Source organism: Mustela putorius, unplaced genomic scaffold (assembly GCF_011764305.1).
Source record: "Mustela putorius furo isolate JIRA1106 unplaced genomic scaffold, ASM1176430v1.1 tig00003853_pilon_pilon_pilon, whole genome shotgun sequence".
NCBI lineage: Eukaryota > Metazoa > Chordata > Mammalia > Carnivora > Mustelidae > Mustela > Mustela putorius.
Genome location: NW_025422005.1, coordinates 14,589,873 through 14,609,741, shown reverse-complemented (window position 1 = coordinate 14,609,741; position 19,869 = coordinate 14,589,873). Strand labels below are relative to the sequence as shown.

The 19,869-nt window shown below is 53.7% G+C and overlaps 1 protein-coding gene across 5 annotated transcripts in view; it reads left to right on the top strand.

Moving 5' to 3' along the window:
• Nucleotides 1-18,595, top strand: part of KIF17 (kinesin family member 17) — a 40,765-nt gene extending 22,170 nt beyond the window's left edge. For 2 of the 5 annotated variants that reach the window (XM_045063870.1, XM_045063874.1), the window contains exons 7-16: nucleotides 245-392; nucleotides 2,019-2,587; nucleotides 3,455-3,526; nucleotides 3,908-4,006; nucleotides 4,585-4,790; nucleotides 6,321-6,552; nucleotides 14,245-14,503; nucleotides 15,459-15,529; nucleotides 16,680-16,800; nucleotides 17,902-18,595. In XM_045063870.1, the coding sequence (XP_044919805.1) occupies nucleotides 245-392; nucleotides 2,019-2,587; nucleotides 3,455-3,526; nucleotides 3,908-4,006; nucleotides 4,585-4,790; nucleotides 6,321-6,552; nucleotides 14,245-14,503; nucleotides 15,459-15,529; nucleotides 16,680-16,800; nucleotides 17,902-18,080 (1,956 nt within the window). In that variant the 3' untranslated portion in view covers nucleotides 18,081-18,595. The remainder of the gene's footprint in view (nucleotides 1-244; nucleotides 393-2,018; nucleotides 2,588-3,454; nucleotides 3,527-3,907; nucleotides 4,007-4,584; nucleotides 4,791-6,320; nucleotides 6,553-14,244; nucleotides 14,504-15,458; nucleotides 15,530-16,679; nucleotides 16,801-17,901) is intronic. The other 3 variants (XM_045063873.1, XM_045063871.1, XM_045063872.1) reach the window with 3 other exon arrangements.
• The last annotated feature ends 1,274 nt before the right edge of the window (nucleotides 18,596-19,869 follow it).

Genomic DNA, 19,869 nt, shown 5'->3' with positions numbered 1-19,869 from the left:
AAATCTTTAATAAAAAATAAAATGAATAAATCTTTTAAAAAATGCAGATAAACTTCAGAAGGGCCTACAGCAGCCAGTTTCGTCCCCATGTTGTGTAGGTAATTTTAACTTAGGTCTTTTGGCTTATTGGTATTTCCTGGGTTATTTGAATGACAAAGAAGGTGAACTGTGGTCTGATGCTGCCTGCTCCTCCTCCCCCCACCTTGTCTTCTCTCCCCACCCCTGCCCCCACTCCGGCTCCCAGGAGTACGAAGAGCGCCTGGCCCGGCTGAGGGCTGACTATGAGGCGGAGCAGGAGTCCAGGGCCCGGCTGGAGGAGGACATCACTGCCATGCGCAACTCCTACGACGTGAAGCTGTCCACACTGGAGGAGAACCTGCGTAGGGAGACAGGTGGGCACCCAACCCGGGCTGTCGGGAGGGTGGCCAGCTGGTTCCCCCTCCCCATTTTATTAACTGACATTCATAGAGCACTTCCTATGCTCCAGGCTCAGTTCTAGTTACTCCTTATGACAGCCCAGCCAGGTAGGTACCACCATGAGGCTCATTTTATAGGTAAGGAAACCGAGGCACAGAGAGGGTGATTTGTCCATGGTCACACAGCTGGTGAAGTGAGTCAGGATTGGAACCCAGGCAGTGTTCTCACTCACCCAGCATTGCATCTGTGAAGCCTTGGCTCCAGGCTGGGCCCTAGCCCAAGGCTGACTTAGCATTACAACGTATCACCCATATTTCATGGGTAAGTTCCCTCCTCCTGCTTCTGCAGTTTCGGGTTTCCTCTCTCTTTTTTTTTTTTTTTTAAAGATTTTATTTATTTATTTGACAGACAGAGATCACAGGTAGGCAGAGAGGCAGGCAGAGAGAGAGGAGGAAGCAGGCTCCCTGCGGAGCAGAGAGCCCGATGTGGGGCTTGATCCCAGGACCCTGGGATCACGACCTGAGCCGAAGGCAGAGGCTTTAACCCACTGAGCCACCGAGGCGCCCCTCTCCTCTAATTTTTAAGCCTCTCTGTGAACAAAGCAACCACATTCCAAAATAAGTTCTTCCTTGCTGAAGATTTTCATTGTCTTTTTGACATTCTAGAATGTTCTACCCTACCACTATCCTCCAAACATCTGTGCTGCCAGGCAGCTCAGACTTCCTAGTACTCACCCAAATACTATAAAACTCCCTTTGTCATGATGATGGTATTGGTCACATTGTGGGTACCATTTATTGGGCATTGCTGTGTAGCCGGTGCTGGTGCTGGGTACTCCCTCAGTGAGTGAGGACGTGCTGAGTCCTCACATTGCCATGGTGCACACTGAGGCTTGGAGAGCTTCCGGCGGCTGAGCTAGGGAGAGGATGTCCTCTTTCAGCAAAGGGAATGCGTCTCCAGCCCAGGACACAGAGACAAAGAAGTGAGTGGTTGTAGCGCCCATGAGCTGGGAGCCCTGAGGAGGCCTGTGGGGCTGTAGTCCACGCTGGCAGACCCAGAGGAGAGCGAAGGGCAGGTTCTAGCATATTCTGTCCTTCAGAGTGTTCCTCTAGTCCAGTTTGAATGTTAGGCCATCAGGTGGTTTTATTTAGTCTGATGATCATCCTCAGTGTTGCTTTAGCTCCCATGGAGCTAGCATTTCCTGTGGACGAGAGCTCGGAGCAGGGGTGCCATGTTGAGGTCCCCGCTCTGGGTCTCGGGGGTGAAGTCTGCTTGCTGAGCGGGAGCTCTCGGCCTCGGAGGCCATAAGACCCACAGGGAAGTCACCTTCTGTGTGAAGAGCAGCCCAAAGGCAGCTGAAGGCCGGGGAGGTCAGAGAATAGAGAGCTCCTGGTGCTGGTCAGGGGAGACTTCCTGGAAGAGGAGGCAGGAGAGGGGTCTGAGTTCTGACAGAGGAGAGGGCAGAGATGGAGGCCAGTATTTGGGGGTCTGGGAGGCTCTGGCTCTTAAACCTGCCCCTTAGAGACCTTGTTCTTGGGGCCGGACCCCAGGGGGTCACCCGTCGTCCTCTGTCAGATGCTGAAAGGAATTTCCATTTGCAGAGGCTGTCCTCAAGGCGGAGGTCCTCAAGGCGGAGGTCCTCAAGGCGCAGGGCACGTCCAGGGCGGAGTCTGTCAGCTGGCCGGAGCCCTCCCCTGCATTCCACTGCGAGCTGGCCACGAAGCCTGAGATCCACTCCATGCCATGTGCTCTGCCTGGCGAGGATGTCTCCAAGACTGAGGTTTCTCCAGCATTCGAGGAGCTGCCCACGGCGGAGACCTCCAAGTCTGAGGCGTCTCTGGGATCCGATGAGTCTTCCATGCTCGAGGACACCTCCATGTCCGAGGCCTGCCCGGCGCCCCAGGAGCCTTCCAACGTGGAGTTCTCCGCGCCTGAGACGGAGGCCGTGGGCAGCTCCCTCCCGGACCACGACCTCAGCTGGGAGGCCGCCGGAGCCCCACGGTGGGCCGGGTCAGTCCCTGAGGACGAGCAGCCACAGCTGGCGGCGCTGGGTCTGCTCCCCAGCCTGCACGACCCATTCGCCGAGGTGGAAGCCAAGCTGGCCAGGCTCTCCTCCGCCATGGGGGGCACTGAGGCACCCCAGGCGGCCACCCCCAGGCTCCCCACACAGGTAGCTGATGTCACACGGGATGTCGTGCAGAAAGGCGGCAGGCAGAGCTTGGCGGAGGTGGGGTGGGGTGGGGTAGGCACGCAGGTCGCTGGGGCAGGTGCTGGTGGTCCGGTCTGGTCCGTGTGGCGGCTCCGGCTTGGTGGCCGCAGAAGCCTTGTCTCGGCTCATCGGTGGGAAAGTAGGGATGGAGACAGGAGGCTTTGCCGGGTGGACACCTGTTCTGCCGATGGAGGGACACCCACTTGGGGGGTTTGCTGAGTTGTCGTGGTTACACTAGCTTCTAGGCCCCAAAGGAAGGAGCCAGAGGAGGCTGGAGGCTGCGGGAAGGCTGCCACCTTTTAGGGACGCCCCCACTGCACCCCCCGGGTCCGGCAGGGCTTGCCCTGCCATCCTGCTGCTTTGCTGGGTGCCTCTCCCCTTTCCACTCTCTCTCCTGGTTTAAATTCCCTTTCCCTTCTCTCTCTTGTGTTCCTTTTCCTTTGCTTTGCTTTCCTTTCCTGTGTGTGTGTAAAGAGCACAGGCCTTTGAGCCGGACAGACCCGGGTTAAACCCCGGCGCAACTACCCACAGAACTGTGTGACCTCGAGCAGTCAGCTTTCTGGGCCTCGGTTTCCTCTTCCCTAAAATGGGGGTGCTGATGCGTGCTTTATCTCAGGTGCTGCAGCTGATGCTCCCGGAGCTCACTCCCTCCCACGTTCTCTCTTCCCTGCTCTCTCCTCCCCTCGCCCCTGCTCCCAGCGGTGACAGGCAGCAGGAGGTGGTGGCTTGGTGAGGCGCCCGGGCTGGGGCGTGGGGCACTGAGGCGGGGAGGTCAGGGAGTGGAAGATGATTCTGGCCCACTGTCCCTCTCCCTCCCCGACCTGCCAGCACCCCTCCCTGACGGATCTGCCGGGGCCTAGGTCTGAAGCTGAGGCAGCGGACTTCCTCCTGCCCGGGACTGTGAGTTCCCCCCCCCGGGTCCAGACCCTCAGGTTGGAGGAGGAGTCCCAGGAGCCTGGGTCTTCCTGTGGCACTCTGGACCTCAGTGTCCTCATCCCCAAGACAGAGGCTGTGAACCCAGCCCACCCCCAGCTTATTGGAACTGGCCCGTCACAAAGCAGGCCTACCTCTTATTATTGCTATGACTAAGAGGCCACTGCTCGGCAACTCTTAGTCTTTGCTTGGCCTTGGCAGCCTGTCTAGAGCATGGAGGCCCTGTGTGTGCTGAGGGCGAGGGCTGCTGGGCGGGGGCAGGGGTCCCAAGGCACTGGCAGGGAACTGCCTGGGTCCCGTGTTGAACACGGCTGCTCTCAGAGCCCTCCCTTCTCTCTTCTGCTTAAGAAAGCACAAGAGGCCATGGAGAATGAGAGCAAGGCTTTACATCTACGCACATGTGCGGAGAGAGAAAATTATCTTCCAGCCTCTGGACTGGATCACTGGGTAGGAGCTGGCATACTTGAGGTTCTCAGTAGAGGGGAGATGGGGTGGCCTGGGGCACCCTGGCTGTAAGGTGACATTGAGAGGGGACACAAGCAGGAAGAAGGGGCCAGAGCAGAGCATCAGGCCAGGGGATGGCATGTGCCAAAGTCCTGTGGCCGGAAGAGCTCGACTTTCTCAGCAATAGAAAAACCAGAGGCCAGAGAGGCAGCTGGGTGGACGCGGTGGGGGAGGGGGAAGGCAGGGAGAGGCACAGAGGGCACAAAGGCCATGGGAGAAGCTGGATTTTACTGCCAGGGTGCTGGGAATCTGTGCAGGGTTCTCACCGGGAAAGGGCTGTCATGCATTTGTATTTGGAGAAAATTGGCCCAGCTGCTGTGGGGAGGCTGAGTCCCCAGGGGCAGGAGGGGTGGAGGAAATGGTCGGGTAGGAACCTGACCAGGTACTGGGTGGCTCTGAGCCCGAAGTGACCCATCCTGGGCCATGAGGGACCCTGCTGCTGCCATCTGGGACTGAAGCCGCAGAGTGTGTGTCCAGGGTTTGGCCTCTCTGCCTCCATCTTGGTTTCTGTTTGTGCTCAGGAGGTTGACCTGGGCCCAGAAGTGGCCGAGGAGGTGGTGCCGGCAGCAGAACCTGGCGTCGGGGCTGAGACTGAGGCCCAGATGGCCTTGGAGGCTCAGCCTCAGCCCTTGCTGGCCACGACCACTGTGAGAAGGGACAGTGTGGAGGTGGCGGTGCTGACCGACGACCTGCTGCCTGTCGTGGACCAGCAGCAGGTGCTTGCCCGGTAAGTGCTGGGGCGTGGGGCTGGTAGGGCCCCATGGCAGGACAGGGAGGGGCTGTGGCCAGGCCTGGGGATGGAAGCGCCTGGAGAGCTGAGGCTCCACTCCACTCCCCTGCCTGATGAGGCTGGAGAGGCCCCGGTCCTCTCTCTAGGAGCAAGGGACAAGGATGGTGCCATCAGCCGGGCAGGCAGTGCTCTGCCCGGGGAACCTTACAGGTGCCACCAGACTCCCTCAGGCACCTGCTGGGGCATAGGTGCTCCAGGAGAAAGGGAAGGGACTGTCGCCTGCCTGGCATTCTCAGGAATCCCAGGGTGGCGTGATGCAGGCTTTTCTCAGCTCCCAGTGTGCCCTCCTGATGTGAGACCTGCTCACCCTGGGGACAAGCCACCCTGATCACCCTCAGAGGCTGCCCATCTGGGGAGCTGGGCTGTCTTCACTCCGTGTCAGCCACTTAACATTTCTGAGCCTTGGTTCTCACTTCTGTAAATGAGAATAACATCAGGGTCACCATGGTCCGTGATGGTCAGCCCCATGGCCAGGGTTCAGCCTCCTCTTAGCAGTGGCAAACTCAGTCCTACGGTCCATGGTTCAAACGTGAACCAAGCAGAGACTGCACGCTGGGAACCAGGACACAGGATGAATGAGCTGCCACCTTGGCTTGCAGGGAGCCCATGGTTCAGGGGGACCAGGTACCCAGGCCCAGGGAGGACCAGCTTCTGTAGTGTGAGAAGCCAGTGGGTTGTGCAGTCCACTGTCTGGACTCCCATCCACCTTCACCACTACCTCTGCCACCGGAGCCAACGTTAAACCTCCCTGTGCCTTAGCTTCTCATCTACAAAATGGGTGATAATAAGAACTCCAGTTTGAGAAGCTCATCATGAGGGTCAAAGGATTCCGCGCCTGTCAAGCGTCAAACCTGGAAAAAACTCTCCACGTCCATGGCCGTGGTCTGGGTGTGGTCCGGAATGTGGTCCGGGAAGCCTTCACAGAAGCTTTTGTTTTCTGTTTCTTAGAGTAGCTTTGCTACTCTAGCAAACCTGAATGGGGTTTGAAGGCCAGAAGCCTCAGGAAGGCATCGAGTTACAGGGTGCCCCAAAAGTGTGGCACGGGGGAGCAGCCTGGCTATTTGGAGAATGCACAGTGGGGAAACCTGGAGCAAGCTGGTTGGGGGGCTGCAGAGGGAGACGATGAACACTGCTCAGCCTGGGCTGCTCTGGTCCCGTGGGGTGCCAGGGAGCACGGCTGCCAGCTTGTGCACTGTGGGGACCCTGGGCTCTGGGAGGCCCGGGGCAGGTGGTAGGTGGGTCAGCTGTGGCCTGCGGGGAGATGCTCGCCATCCTCTTGGGCGCACAGCCTGGGTGACTCTGCTTGGAACCCGCGGGGTCTGACCCCAGCCAGAGGCTCTGCCTCTCTGAGCCCGAGCCCGTGTCCATGAAGGGTGGTTTCGAGGACCCCACAATGTCCCACTGGACAGCGAGCGCCCGGTGGCGGCCCCGCCCCACTGACCCGCGCCTTCCTCTCCCCACCGGCAGTTTGCAGCTGCTGGAGCAGCAGGTGGTAGGGGGAGAGCAGGCCAAGAACAAGGACCTGAAGGAGAAGCACAAACGCCGGAAGCGGTACGCGGACGAGCGCAAGAAGCAGCTGGTGGCGGCCCTGCAGAACTCGGACGAGGATGGCGGCGACTGGGTGCTGCTCAACGTCTACGACTCGATCCAGGAGGAGGTGCGGGCCAAAAGCAAGCTGCTGGAGAGGATGCAGCGGAAGGTGAGGCCCCGGCGCACGCCCCGCTGGCCCCAGCCGCCACCCGTAATTCCTCAGATGGGCATTTATCGGGTGCCTGCTGTATGCGTCGCCCGCCCTGGAGGCCGTCCCGTGACCGAAGTGTGTCTGCTGTGCTGGGCGAGTGTGTGCAACAAAGGGACAGCAGAGAAACAAGCTGGCTAGGGCTGGACTGTGATCCTGCCGTGAAGGGAGCTCGGGGGGAGGGTGGTGATGTAGGAAAGACATCAGGGTTCAAAGCCGATGGCCAAGAAGAATTCTTGAGACGTCTTTGGTGCAGAAAGGTGGCCTTATCAGAGCACGGGGACAGGACCTGTGGGCAGAAAGAGCTGCACCGGGGCCATGAGGAGTGGCCCGCTGGGATAGCGTGAGCCTCTGAGGAATTTTGGAAGGAAGGTTCCAGGACCTTGAGGGGGCTAGCTATTGTTGGGGAAAGGTCATTCATGACCGTCTAGTAACACCCGAGTCATGGACCCTTCAGGTGTGTATCGGTGGGACATAGGCTTGGGGGACGGTTGCCAGCATGTATCTTGGCGGGTAGAGATAAAGGAACTTTCCAAAGGAATTTTTATATGTTAAAGTAGGTTTCCTGGCAGGGGTCGGGGGTGGGGGTCAGGCTAGGATCGCCTCTCGCCCTTAAACAAAGTGTCAACATCAAGGCATAGTCCCTCTGCCTGTTTCAAGGACATGTCTATGGGCTGTAGGCAGTAAGGAAATTTAGTCATTTTCCTCCTGCCTTTGTTTTCCACATCAGGTGGCTTTATTTTGATTTTTTCTTGGATTGAGGTACACATATGCAAATCACAAGTACGCAGCTTAGCTCATTTCTGCAAAGTGAACGCACCCATAGAACCAGCATCTGCATTGGGGAACTGAGCATTAGCAGAACCCTAGAAGTTCCCGGGGGCCACCCTGGGTGGGGGGCAGGGACATTCTCTGGAGCTGGTGGCTTCTGAGGGGGGACCTGAACCTTAGGAAAGGTGGGGCCAGGTTGTACCGCAAGGCAGAGCCTTCCACGCTGGGGGAGGGATCAGTGCCCAATATGAGTTTAGTGGCTCCAGGAGGAGAAGGAAGGTAAATATGACTGAGCACGGGGAGTGAGGACAGCAGGGCAGGAGCTTCTGCATGCTTCCCTCGACACATCCCCAGGAGCTCTGGCCCCTGACTTGTCCCCCTTGGCCAACGGACCAACCACAGGGCACCTCTCCTCCCCAGCAGACACTTTCACCCAAAGACCTCGCCAAAAGCAGAAGCTGATGCTTTCCCCCTCTTTGAACGTCTGTAGTGTTTACATTTTCTTGGTTATTTTCATGCTTTTTCTTAATACCCTTTTTATGTTTTCAGCCACGTTTGTTCTTCCTGGGTTATCTTGTAATCTCATCTATGCACCTAAGTTTTGAAAAAGTCTTTCTGGAGTTCGGTTAAACATCCCGTTTTATACCTTTTTTGTTTCTGCCCGTTTCCACTTTAAGGTTTCTGGATTGCTGATTTGAAATGTTCATGTGTGTGAACTGAAGGAAATTTTATGCACATTGGGATGTTGGGTTATATTTTGGTTCTATGTGCTCATGGTTTGGGGGGATTTTCTTCTGAAATGCTTTGATTTTCATTTCCTCTTTCTTCAAACAGCAGCTTTGATTAGCTACTTCTGCTCTTTTCTGTGTATTTTGCAGTGTCTTGTTTTTCTGCAGTTTCAGGACCAGCTGAAAGCAGAGGTGAGGGTTTGGGCAGCTGGCTGGGTTTGCTCAGTCGACAGCACACTCTTCTGTTCCTGTAGTGAAGTGCAGTATTAAATAGACTGTCCCCTATTGCTGTGGGAGTTAGCTGTCACCACAGATAGAGTTGCCTAAAAGAAACACAAACTTACTTTCTTACAGTTCTCTGGGTCACGGTCCAGCTCTAGCATGACTTACTTCTCTGCTTCGAATTCCATATGGCTGGGACCAAGGTGTGGGCAGGGCTGGTTTTCCTCAGAGGCTCTAAGGAAGAATCCGTTTCCAGGGTCAGTCAGGTTGTTGACAGGACTCAGGCCGATGCGGCTGTAGGACTGAGGATCCCATGTCCTTGCTGGCTGTCCACTGGGGGTCATTCTGTTTCTAGAGGCCGCCTGCCTCCTGGCCCCCTCAGAGACTGCTGGGGCCGGCCCCTCCTAGGCTTCAGCTCTCTGACTCTCCTCCATCTAAAGCATCACTTCTCCTTTGCCTGGTTCTCTACACCCCTTGGTCACACCACGTGTTTACACTAGGCTCACCAGGTGATCCAGGATAATCTCCCTGTTTTTTTTTTTTTTAAGATTTTATTTATTTATTTGACAGAGAGATCACAAGTACACAGAGAGGCAGGCAGAGAAAGAGAGAGAGAGAGGGAAGCAGGCTCCCTGCTGAACAGAGAGCCCATGCAGGACTCGATCCCAGGACCCTGAGATCATGACCTGAGCCGAAGGCAGCAGCTTAACCCACTGAGCCACCCAGGCGCCCCTAATCTCCCTGTTTTATTTATTTTATTTATTTATTTTTAAAGATTTTATTTATTTATTTGACAGAGAGAAATCACAAGTAGTCGGAGAGGCAGGCAGAGAGAGAGGGGGAAGCAGGCTCCCTGCTGAGCAGAGAGCCTGATGCGGGACTCGATCCCAGGACCCTGAGATCGTGACCTGAGCCGAAGGCAGCGGCTTAACCCACTGCCCTAATCTCCCTGTTTTAAAGTCAACAGATTAATAACCTTAATTCCATTTGCAAAGTCCTTTTTGCTGTGGAAGAGGAACATAGTTACAGGCACGTCCTAAGGGGTGGAAATCACAGGGGTCGAGACTTTGCCTTCCAAATCTCGCTCTCATTTTTGGGTCCACTCTTTCTCTCTCAATCTCTCTTTTAGTGGGAGGGGTCTCTTGTTTCTGCAGACTTTTATTTTGCACCTCAAGGGGTCTTCCACTTCTAAACACCGTCCAGAAGCAATGCCTTGCAGAGACTAACCCCTCGGTTTCTTCAGAGACTTGCAGAGACCGACCTGCATTCCAGTGCATTCTGGGTTTTGCAGTATCTGATCTATCCTCAGTATTTCCCTGCTCAAAGTAGGGCTTTCTCATTGGGGGAGTGATGTTATCTGCCTTCCAGTACTTTGCTGGGTGTTTTCCACTCCTCCCACTGTGGGGCAGGCCCACCAGCTCTTTGCTGGACTTTGGGCATTTTGGACCTGCTGGTGTAGGCTGGGCGGAGTGGGGTTTCATTTTCTTTCCCTGTTCTGTGTTGTTTCAGAGGGTCTCTGTGGAGAGATTCAGATTTAGTCAGCTTCCATCATCCCTAGGTACCCAGGACTTTGAGAGAGAGAGAGAGAGAGAGAGAGAGAGCGAGCGAGCACATAAGCAGGGAGGAGAAGCAGAGGGAGAGGGAGAAGCAGGCTCCCTGCTGAGCAGGGACCCCCCCCCCCCATACTATGGGGCTTGATCCCAGGACCTGGAGATCATGACCTGAGCTGAAGGCAGAGGCTTAACCCACTGAGCCACCCAGGTGCCCCTAAAAAACATTTAAAAAAAATAATTGTGAAACAGAAGGAAACACTTCTTAACTTATTCTATGGGGCCCATATCACCTGATACCAAAACCATAGAAAGACATAACAAGAAAACTATAGACTAGTATTTCTTATGAATATAGACAGAAAATGCTCCACAAGATACTAGCAAACCAAATTATACATCATGCCAAAGTGTGATTTAGTCTAGGAATGCAAGGTTGGTTTAGTATCCCAAATCAATTAATGTAATATACTATATCAATAGAATAAAGGACAAAACCCACGTGGTCATCTTAATGATACAGAAAAAGTATATGAAAAAAATTTAACACCTATTATGGTAAAAACACTCAGGAAACTAGGAATAGAAGGGAACTAATTCATTCTGATAAAAGGCATCTATGAAATGTCCACAGGTAACATCATACTTAATGAGGAGAGATTGAAGGCTTTACCCCTAAGATTAGGAAGAAGACAAGGATGTCTGCTCTCACCACTTCTGTTCAACATTGGGCTGGAGGTTCTAGCTGGGGTAATAGGCAAGAAAGTGAAATAAAAGGCACTGAAATTGGAAAAGAATAGATAAAATTATTTCTATTTATAGATGACATGTAGAAAGTCCTAAGGAATCTGCCTAAAAAAAAAAAACCCAAAAAACCCCCACAAAAAACCCTACCTACTAGGATCAATTAACAAGTTCAGCAAGGTTGAAGAATACAAGATCAATAAGCAAAAAGCAATTGTATTTCTACACACTTACAATGAATAATCTACAAATAAAATTAAGAAAACAATTCCATGGGGCACCTGGCTGGTTCAGTCCATAGAGTATGAGATTCTTGATCTCGGAGTCATGAGTTTAAACCTCCACATTGGATGTGGAGACTACTTAAATAAAAATACATAATATCCATAAACATTAAAAAAATAATAATTCCATGGGGCGCTGGGTGGCTCAGTCATTGGGTGTCTGCCTTCAGCTCAGATTATGATCCCAGGGTCCTGGAATCTACCCCAACATAGGGCTCCTTGCTCAGTGGGGAGCCTGCTTCTCCCTGTCCCTCTACTTGCTGCTCCCCCTGCTTGTGCATGCTCTCTCTCTCTCTCAAATAAATGAATAAAATCTTAAGAAAAAAGAATAAATGTTTAAAAAATTTTTATTTATAATACATCAATAAAGAATAAAATACTTAGGAATAAATTTAACAAAAGAAGTATAAAGCTTATATTCCCCAAACTATAAAACCTTGTTGAAAGAAATTAAGAATAAAATAAATAAATGAAAAGACCCCATGTTCATGGATTGGAAGACTTAATAATGATTAGATGGGAATACTCTTCAAACTGTTCTACAGACTCAAGGCAATCACTATCAAAGTCCCAACTGACTTCTTTGCAATGATTGACATGCTGACCCTAAAGTTCATATAGAAATTCAAGAGACAGAATAGTCAAAACAATCTTGAAAAGAACAAAGTTGGAGGACTCACACTTCTTTATTTCAAAACATACTACACATTTACAGTAATCCAGACTGTGTGGTACTGGTATGAAGACAGGAATATAGATCAATGGAATGAACTAAGAGTCTGTAAATAACCTTCGTATTTATAGTCAGTTGATTTTCGACAAGGGTGCCAAGATTATTCAGTAAAGAAATTACAGTCTTTTCAACAGTTTGTGCTGGGACAACTAGATTCTTGCATGGCAAAGAATGAAGTTGGACCCCAACCTCACACCATATACACAGATTAATTAAAAAATGGATCAAGAAACTAAATGGGAGAGCTAAAACTATGAAACTCAAAAGTGTAAATCTTTGTTACCTTAAATTCAACACTGCTGGGGCACCTGGGTGGCTCAGTCAGTTAAGCAGCTGCCTTTGCCTCAGGTCATGATCCCAGGGTCCTGGGATGGAGCCCTGAGTCAGCCTTCCCGCTCAGTGGGGAGTCCGCTTCTCCCTCTCCCTCTGTGCACTTGCGCTCTCTCTTGCTCTTTCTCTCTCTCTCCCTCCCTCTCTCTCAAGTAAATAAATAAAATCTTAAAAAAAATAAATTAGACATTGCTTTCTTAGGTATGATACCAAAGCACAAACAACAAAGGGAAAAAAATAGATACATTAGACTTAATCAAAATTAAAACTTTTGTGCTTCAAAGGATACTATCAGGAAAGAGAAAATGCAGCCCATAGAATGAGAGAAAATATTTGCAAATAAGGTGCTTATATCCAGAATATATAAAGAATGCTTACAACTCAAGAATAAAAAGATAAATAATCCAAGTTAGAAATGGGCAAAGGATCTGAACAGGCATTTCTCCAAAGAAGATAAACAGATGGGCAATAAAACACAAGAAACTCAGTGCTGAATGTCATTAGCCACCAGGGAAATGCAAACCTCCAATACAAAACTACCATCTATGGTGTAGAGCTACCCTCTCACACCCACGGGGGTTAGCCGTAATAGAACAGGTAGTAACAGACGTCAGCAAGGAGGTGGAGAAATGACCATCCTCATACATTGCTGGTGGGAATGTAAAATGGTGCAGCTGCTTTGGAAAATCGTCCGGCATTTCCTCAGTTGGTTGAACATAGTGTTACCCTGTGACCCAGCAGTTACAAGCAAGAGAAATGAAAATTTGGCCACAGAAAAACTTGTACACGAATGTTCATAGCAGCAATATTCATTCTAACCTCAAAGTAGAAACAATCATGAATGGGAAAATACAATATGGTATAGCCACATGATGGAATATTATTGGGCAGTAAAAAGGAATGAAATCCTGGGGCTCCTGGGTGGCTCCGTCATTGAAGCATCTGACTCTTGGTTTCAGCTCAGGTTGTGATCTCAGGGTCGTGAGATCGAGCCCCACTTCGGGCTCTGTGCTCAGCGGGGCATCTGCTTGAGAGTCTTTCTTTCTCACTCTGCCCCTCCCCCACTCTGTCTCTCTCAAATAAATAAGTAAATCTTTAAAAAAAAAGAAAAGGAAGTCCTGACACATGCTCCAACAGGGATGAACCTTGAAAACAGTGTTAAGTGCAAGAAGCCACACACAGAAGATCATATATTGTATATAACTTTGATATGAAATTTCTGGAATAAGCAAATCTAGACAGACAGGAAGTAGATTGGTGGTTGTGTAGGGCTGGGGGTTGGGGAGGAGTGGAGGATGAGTACCTGTGGGGTTGGGGTTCTTTTCTGGATCATGAGGTGTTCTAAACCTGACCATGCTGATGGCTGCACTACTTGGAATATACTAGAAACCATTGACCTGTACATGTTAAATGGGTGAGTTGTAGGACGTGAGAATTCTATCTCAATAAATCTGTTACAAAAGTCACTGTGAAGGATTCCAGATCTTTCCAGATGTACAAAAGCACATAAAGTTTTTACCCTTAATACCACGTATCCACCATCCAGCTTAAGGAATGGAGCATTATTAATTCCCCACCTGTGTCCTACCAGGTGGTGTCCATTCTTGCCTGGTTACATGTGATGAACTGAAAACATCCTTCTTTACTAACCAAACTGCACCTGCTCTTTGAGGAAACAGACTGTGCACCCAGGAGTCTTGGGGCTCAGGGACAGCAGGGTTATGGCTGCAGCTGGGAGTCACCTGTGCTTGGGGGGAATCTCCATTCAGGCAGCCCCGGGCAGGAGATCACAAAAGTCTGGAATCCATGGTCAAATCGGGGTGGCTCTGCCTCTTAAGTCCGATGTCTGTCACATCATAACTTGGCCATGGTCATGGGAGAGCCATCACTGCTGAGGCTGAGAGTTTATGCCTCCACTCCCCCCAGGAAAAGGATTTGTACAACTTTCTGACCTTTTAGGACATGGTAACCCCAGTGTTATGTGTGGCACTTTCTCGGAGGCTCCTGGATAAAATGTGTTTGTGCGGGATCATCCCGGGGGCCAGCAGGGGCTACTGATGAGTGAGTCCTTTTCCTGTTTCCTGCAGGGCTGTGGACACCGTAGGTGCTCATTTAGTGCCAGTGGACAGATGGACGGCGGACATGGGTGGATGGGCGGGTCAGCGCCCGGATGGCAAGTGGGCGGCTAGAGGCGCAGGCCGTGGGTGCTGCAGGTGGGCAGATGGCGACATGGCTCCGTGTCTTCCCTGCTCACCGCTCACCACCCCGCCCTCCCGCCCCCTTGCTTTCAGCTCCGGGCAGCAGAGGTGGAGATCAAAGACCTGCAGTCGGAGTTCCAGCTGGAGAAGATCGATTACTTGGCCACCATCCGCCGGCAGGAGCGCGACTCCATGCTCCTCCAGCAGCTCCTGGAGCAGGTGCAGCCCCTCATCCGCCGGGACTGTAACTACAGCAACTTGGAGAAGATAAGGCGTGAGGCCTGCTGGGACGAGGACAACGGCTTCTGGAAGATCCCCGAGCCCATCATCATAAAAACCAGCCTCCCAGTAGGTCAGGTGCTCGGCTGTCCCCTCGGCCCTCCTCCGCGCAGTGTGCCCTCCTGCGGGCTGACCCGCCAGGGCCGGGGCCCTGGGCTTGCTGGCTGTGGGTGCAGCAGCCACAGGGACCCTGGGGCTCCAAGACAGTGGGGACCCGGGGGAGAAGTGGTGTGCTCTGGAGTCAGACAGATGTGGGCTGGAATTCGTGCTCCACTGCTCCCTGAGTGGCCTCTTTGGGACTCAGTGTCCTCATCTGTGAAATGGGGATTCGTAACCGCACCTTCTGTAAAGATCGCTGGGTGGCTTGGCCTGTGTTCATGTGTGTGACGCCCTTAGCGCCATGGCCATCCTGAGGCAAGTACGTGCTACCTTTGGTCACTGTTGCGATCTTCACTCTTTAGCTCCCCCAGCACTCCCGGGGAGGGCAAAGATGATCGCTTCTGTTTGACATCTAAGGAGCTGGAACCTCAGATAGAGAAGTGACTGAACCAGGGTCCCAGTCAGAGCCGCGAGGCCCAGGACCAGGGATAGAAACGGGTTAACCTTCTGCTTTTGGCCCTGATTTCGTGTGACCTTATGATGAAGGTCACTCTTTCTCTCTGGGCCTTGGTCCTGGATCCTCACAAAGAAAGGGCTGGGGAAGGTGGTCTTGAAGGTCTGTCTCCGGCCTCGCAGCTGGGAGCACCCCCTCCTCCATCAGAGAACGTTTGTTCAGTCTCTAAGTCATTTCCCAAGCGCTGGCATCTGTCAGCAGGGTTTCTCCTGCCCGCTGGGTTGTGACAAGCAGGAGAATGGCTGCTTTGGCTTCTGAGCCCTCCTGGTATGTTTCCCAAAGTCATCTTGTGGCCTGGGCAGTGTGCTCCCCCCACTCCGGGCCTCGCGAGCTTGGGCGAGTGCTGCCCACCCTGGCCTTCTGGCCTGCGGACTGGGGACCAGGCAGCAGTGACTTCAGCTTATGTTTCTCATAGCAGTTCCAACAGGGCCACAGAACAAGGCAGTCCGCAAAGCCTCCACAGCAGACAATGGTGAACCGGGCACGGTAAGGCCTGTGGGGGAGGGGGTGAGGCGTGGGGAGCTGGCGTGGGGTGGGGGCGATGGGGAGGGGGTCCTTGCGGGTCAGCCTCCCTATAGGGCCATGGGCTTCTAACTTCCTCCCACCTGAGGGTCACGCAGGAGGCGATCTTTTCTGTGTCCCTCTGTTGGACCCTCCCCTGCTCTGGCCATCATTCGGTGCGAGGTACCCTATCCCGCTGACCAAGGACCGAAGATTCGTCTTCAGTCGCAGAGGCCAGGCTGTACATTCTGGTTCCCTGGGCCCTCGCTGGGATCCTCCAACCAAAGGGCCCTCAAGGGCCCACAAAACAGTAACTGGGCTTCCAGAGTCACTCGGTTCTCCCATCTCCCGTATTTCATATTATAACAGCGGAGGTCAGGAAACCTTCCTGTAGAGCACGCCGTCTTTCTGTGCGCTTCTCTACCTCTCGGTTCCACTTCCCTGGCAGTGCCAGCTTCGACCCAGGCAGGCTTTCTCTGCGCGGCAGGAAAGATGGGGATCCAAGAGGAAGAGACCCAGTCTCTTACCACATCTCAAACCAGCCCTTGTGGAAAGATTCTGATCAGCCGTGTCTGGGTCAGGGGACCTGCTCTTGGACCAGGGACTTATGTCCGGAAGATGTATATTTCTGTGACTGGTTCGGGCTGGTCACATGCCCAGTTGTGCAGCCGGGTGTGGGCAAGAGGGCGTGGTGGTGTTTGGGCAGAGAACGGTCGCCTCACCAGGACCGTGTTGAGGGGAGAAGGGTAGCCCTGAAGGGAGAGTCAGGCTGACGCAGAGTCTGTTATAGTGGTGACAAATCATAGTCTTTGGGGATGAGAGATGGGGGCTCCAGCTGTAATGACCTTGACGGTGCCCGTGGGGCATTCCAAGTCTGTGAATATGTCGTGATGGGTTTGGGCTTCGTGGTACTGGAGAACAAGACACTTCCTATCCCAAGGAAGGCGGGTGGCATCGGCTTGGCAGGAGCTGTGACTCTCCCGAGCTGCCCGGATCCCACTGCAGGAGTCTGGGGTCTCTAGTGGGGTCCGGAGAGTGGGCCAGGAGGCTCCGGGCGGCCTCCACCCCAGCAGGCTTGCAGAGGCGAGGACTGTAGAAACAAAGGGCGCTGACCCACGAGAACGTGGAATCTCAGCAGGAAGAAGACCGCTACAGGCTGATGCTCAGTCGGAGCGACAGCGAGAACATTGCCAGTAACTACTTCCGGTCCAAGCGAGCCAGCCAGATCCTCAGCACGGATCCCATGAAGAGCCTCGGTGAGAGCCCCGCCCACCTCCTGTCCTGCAGCCGCTCCCAGGGAGAGCCCTGCCCGGCCTTCTGCCAGCTGGGACAGACGTGATGGGTGGATTGGAGTCAGGTCCAGGGTAAAAACCCCTTCCCATCCCTGAGCCTCAGTTTCCTCAGCTGTGCACAGAGGGGGCATGCCTGCCTCCCAGTGTTGGGGGGGAGCGGCCCAGCCCAGAGCCTGGCACATGGTGTGTGTGTGCCCCGTGCCCAGACTCCCTCTCCCTGTCCCCCTTCCTCTCCTGGCACAGAGCGGCCGTGTTTGGTTCCTCTGCCTCCCCCGAGCACAGGAGGCCTGTGACACACAGCTGGGGTCCTGGCATGTGCTCGCCGGCTTCCACAAATGTCAGTAGTGTGGCTTTCCCCCACGGAGCCAAAGGGGGCAGACGGGGCCACAGAAGTGAAACACTTTTAAAAGCAAGAATTGAAAGTCACTTTGTTCTTCCATTTCTGTTTTCAAGATTTTATTTATGTATTTATTTGAGAGAGAGCACGAGAGCACAGGGGAGGGGCAGAGGGAGAGAGAGAGGGAGAGTCTTAGGCAGACTCTCCACTGAGGAGCCTGACGCTGGCTCGATCTCACAACCCTGAGATCATGACCTGAGCCAAAACCAAGTTAAGAGCTGGATGCTTAACTGAGCCACCCAGGTGCCCTGCATTCTTCCATCCCTAAAAGCAAAATCAAAGGCCACAGAGCTTCTAATAGCCACAAAAAGCAAATCTCAGTTCTACGTTGAGACTGTTGAGGAGGCAGAGTTCAGTAGAGCTGAGAATCAGGAGGGAAAAACAGCACAGGACGCAAACAAACATCAGTTGAGGACCCGGCACCGTGCCCATGTTGCAGATGAGGAAACTGAGGCCCTGCACCCCGAGGTCACACGTGCACGCAGCTGGGCCCTGAATGCAGGCCTGTCTGGCTCAAGATCCTGGGCTGCCTGAGTCTGAGTCTCTAGGACTCCGAGCTCCTGGCCCAGACCCTCTGGTGGGACGAGACCTTCAACTGGGCGGGGTGAGGTGGGCTCCCCATCCCCGTGCCCCCTGGCTCACTGGCTTCTCTGTCCCCTTCTCCACAGCGCATCACAGCTCGCCTCCTGGCCTCGGCTCCCCACTCAGCAACACCTCTGCCATGTCACCTACCCAGGCCCCCGAAATGCCCCAGCCCCGGCCCTTCCGCCTCGAGTCCCTTGATATTCCCTTTTCCAAGGCCAAGCGTAAGAAAAGCAAAAGCAGCTTTGGCAGTGAGCCTCTGTGAACACGGACTCCTGCTGCTGCCCTGCCTTGGGGCATCTGTGAGGCTGCCAGGCCGCCGCCCCCACCCCCGCCAGGGCAGCCCCAGCCAAGCCTCCTCCCCACTGCCCCCACGGTGTCCGGATGCTCGAGAGGGGTCCTTGCCCTGGGAAGAGACTTTCCCTTCCCTGTTACCCATCCTTGCGGAGGTGCGCTCTGGCTCTCCATGCCACACCAGTGTTCTATCTGCTCACCTGCCACAGCCCACCGCGCGTGCCCCCCACCCCCGTTCCGTTACTCTGTGCCTCCATGGGCTCAGAAACCTCACGGCATTCACCAGCAGCCCCGACAGAGTGGGCAGCAACTTCCGTGTTGATCAAGGACAGCATCTCAGTGATAGACCATCATGCCTCTGTCTACCAGGCCAGGAAGCTGGATGGCGTGGGCACAGGAGTCCTGGAGCTCACACTCAGCTGCTCTGTGGCCTAGAGGAGGCTTCTCCACATGAGGCTGCCCCAATAAACTGCCTTTTCCCGATGAGCTCCCTTCCCTAGTCCTCTGACAGTGTCACTGGGGCCCCTCCTGCCACGGCTGCCTGGCCTTCACGGGGAAGCGCTTTTTGGAGCGGTATTTCTTAACTACCTGATGCCTTTAAAAACGGGCTGTGGGGTTTCCGCAACTCCCCACACTCATGAGTACAAGTGCATTTTTCTGGGGCGAGCACCTCATTCAGTTCTCCAAAGATCTGAGTAAGGAAAGCAGATCCCTTGTTTTGGACAATAAAGATTGTGTCTTGCTGAAACCCAGAAAAAGGCCAGGGGTGTGTCCTCAGGGGCTGTGCTGGAACTGGGTGCCCTGAAGTGGCCAGGAATGAGGCCAGGTCATCCCGGCTACTGAGGGCACAGCCCTCCCCTTGCCCTTCGTATCCCAGGCCTGCCCTGCAGGAGGGCCCCACCATCTGAGGGAAAAGGCCTGGCCTTTGGTTGAAGAGGAGACTCATTTCGCCCTGGGCTCCATCTGTGAGAGGGGAGCAGCTGCCTCCTAGGGGTACTGTGAAGGTTCAGTGAGAGTTAAGTGATGTTCCCAGCACGTAGCAGGTGCCCCGTATTAGTCCTCCTCGTTTGTTCTCCTCTGCATTTTGCATTAATTACTGTGGTGGATCCCAAAAGCCACATGCCTGGGCCAAGCTCACGCCCTGGGGATCAGTCTAACTGCAGGCAGGCAGTTACCTGTGTTGAGAAGAAGAAAGATCGGGTATTTATGGGGAACAGAGTGCCCTTGTGAAGGGTAGGGCTATCATAAAGGGTGGAGAAGATCCTGAGGGGCTTAAGATGGGAATGGGGGTGGGGGGCATGAGCAAAGGCAGGAGGTGGAGAGTGTGTCTGTTGGAGCCCTGCAGCAGGGAAGCCCTGAGCAGGGCTAAGAGGAGGATGTGGCTGCCAAGATCAGCTTCAAGAGAGACCTGAGGAGTCTTGGGTGTCCCTGAGCTGTGGCAGACTCCTAAGCCACCGAATGGCATCACTGGGTCTGAGTTCCAGGGGGACCGATGTGAAGGGCGGGACTGCTGGACTGGGGCCCCCCGCAGGGGTGAGGCTGAACTCACAGCGGAGCCAGTGGAGACGGAGAGGAGGTAGAATCAGTTAAGGAGACGGATGGGGGGAGATTTTGACTTTTGCGCTTGGAGGACAAGTGTGAAAGGTCAGAACAGCTACCTTTTCTCTCCGCGATTACTTTCACCCATTTGCCCCAGGATTGTGGCTGGGACCAGAGAGTCACCGAAATCTTGGAACTGATTGCGGCAGCTTTTCCTCAGA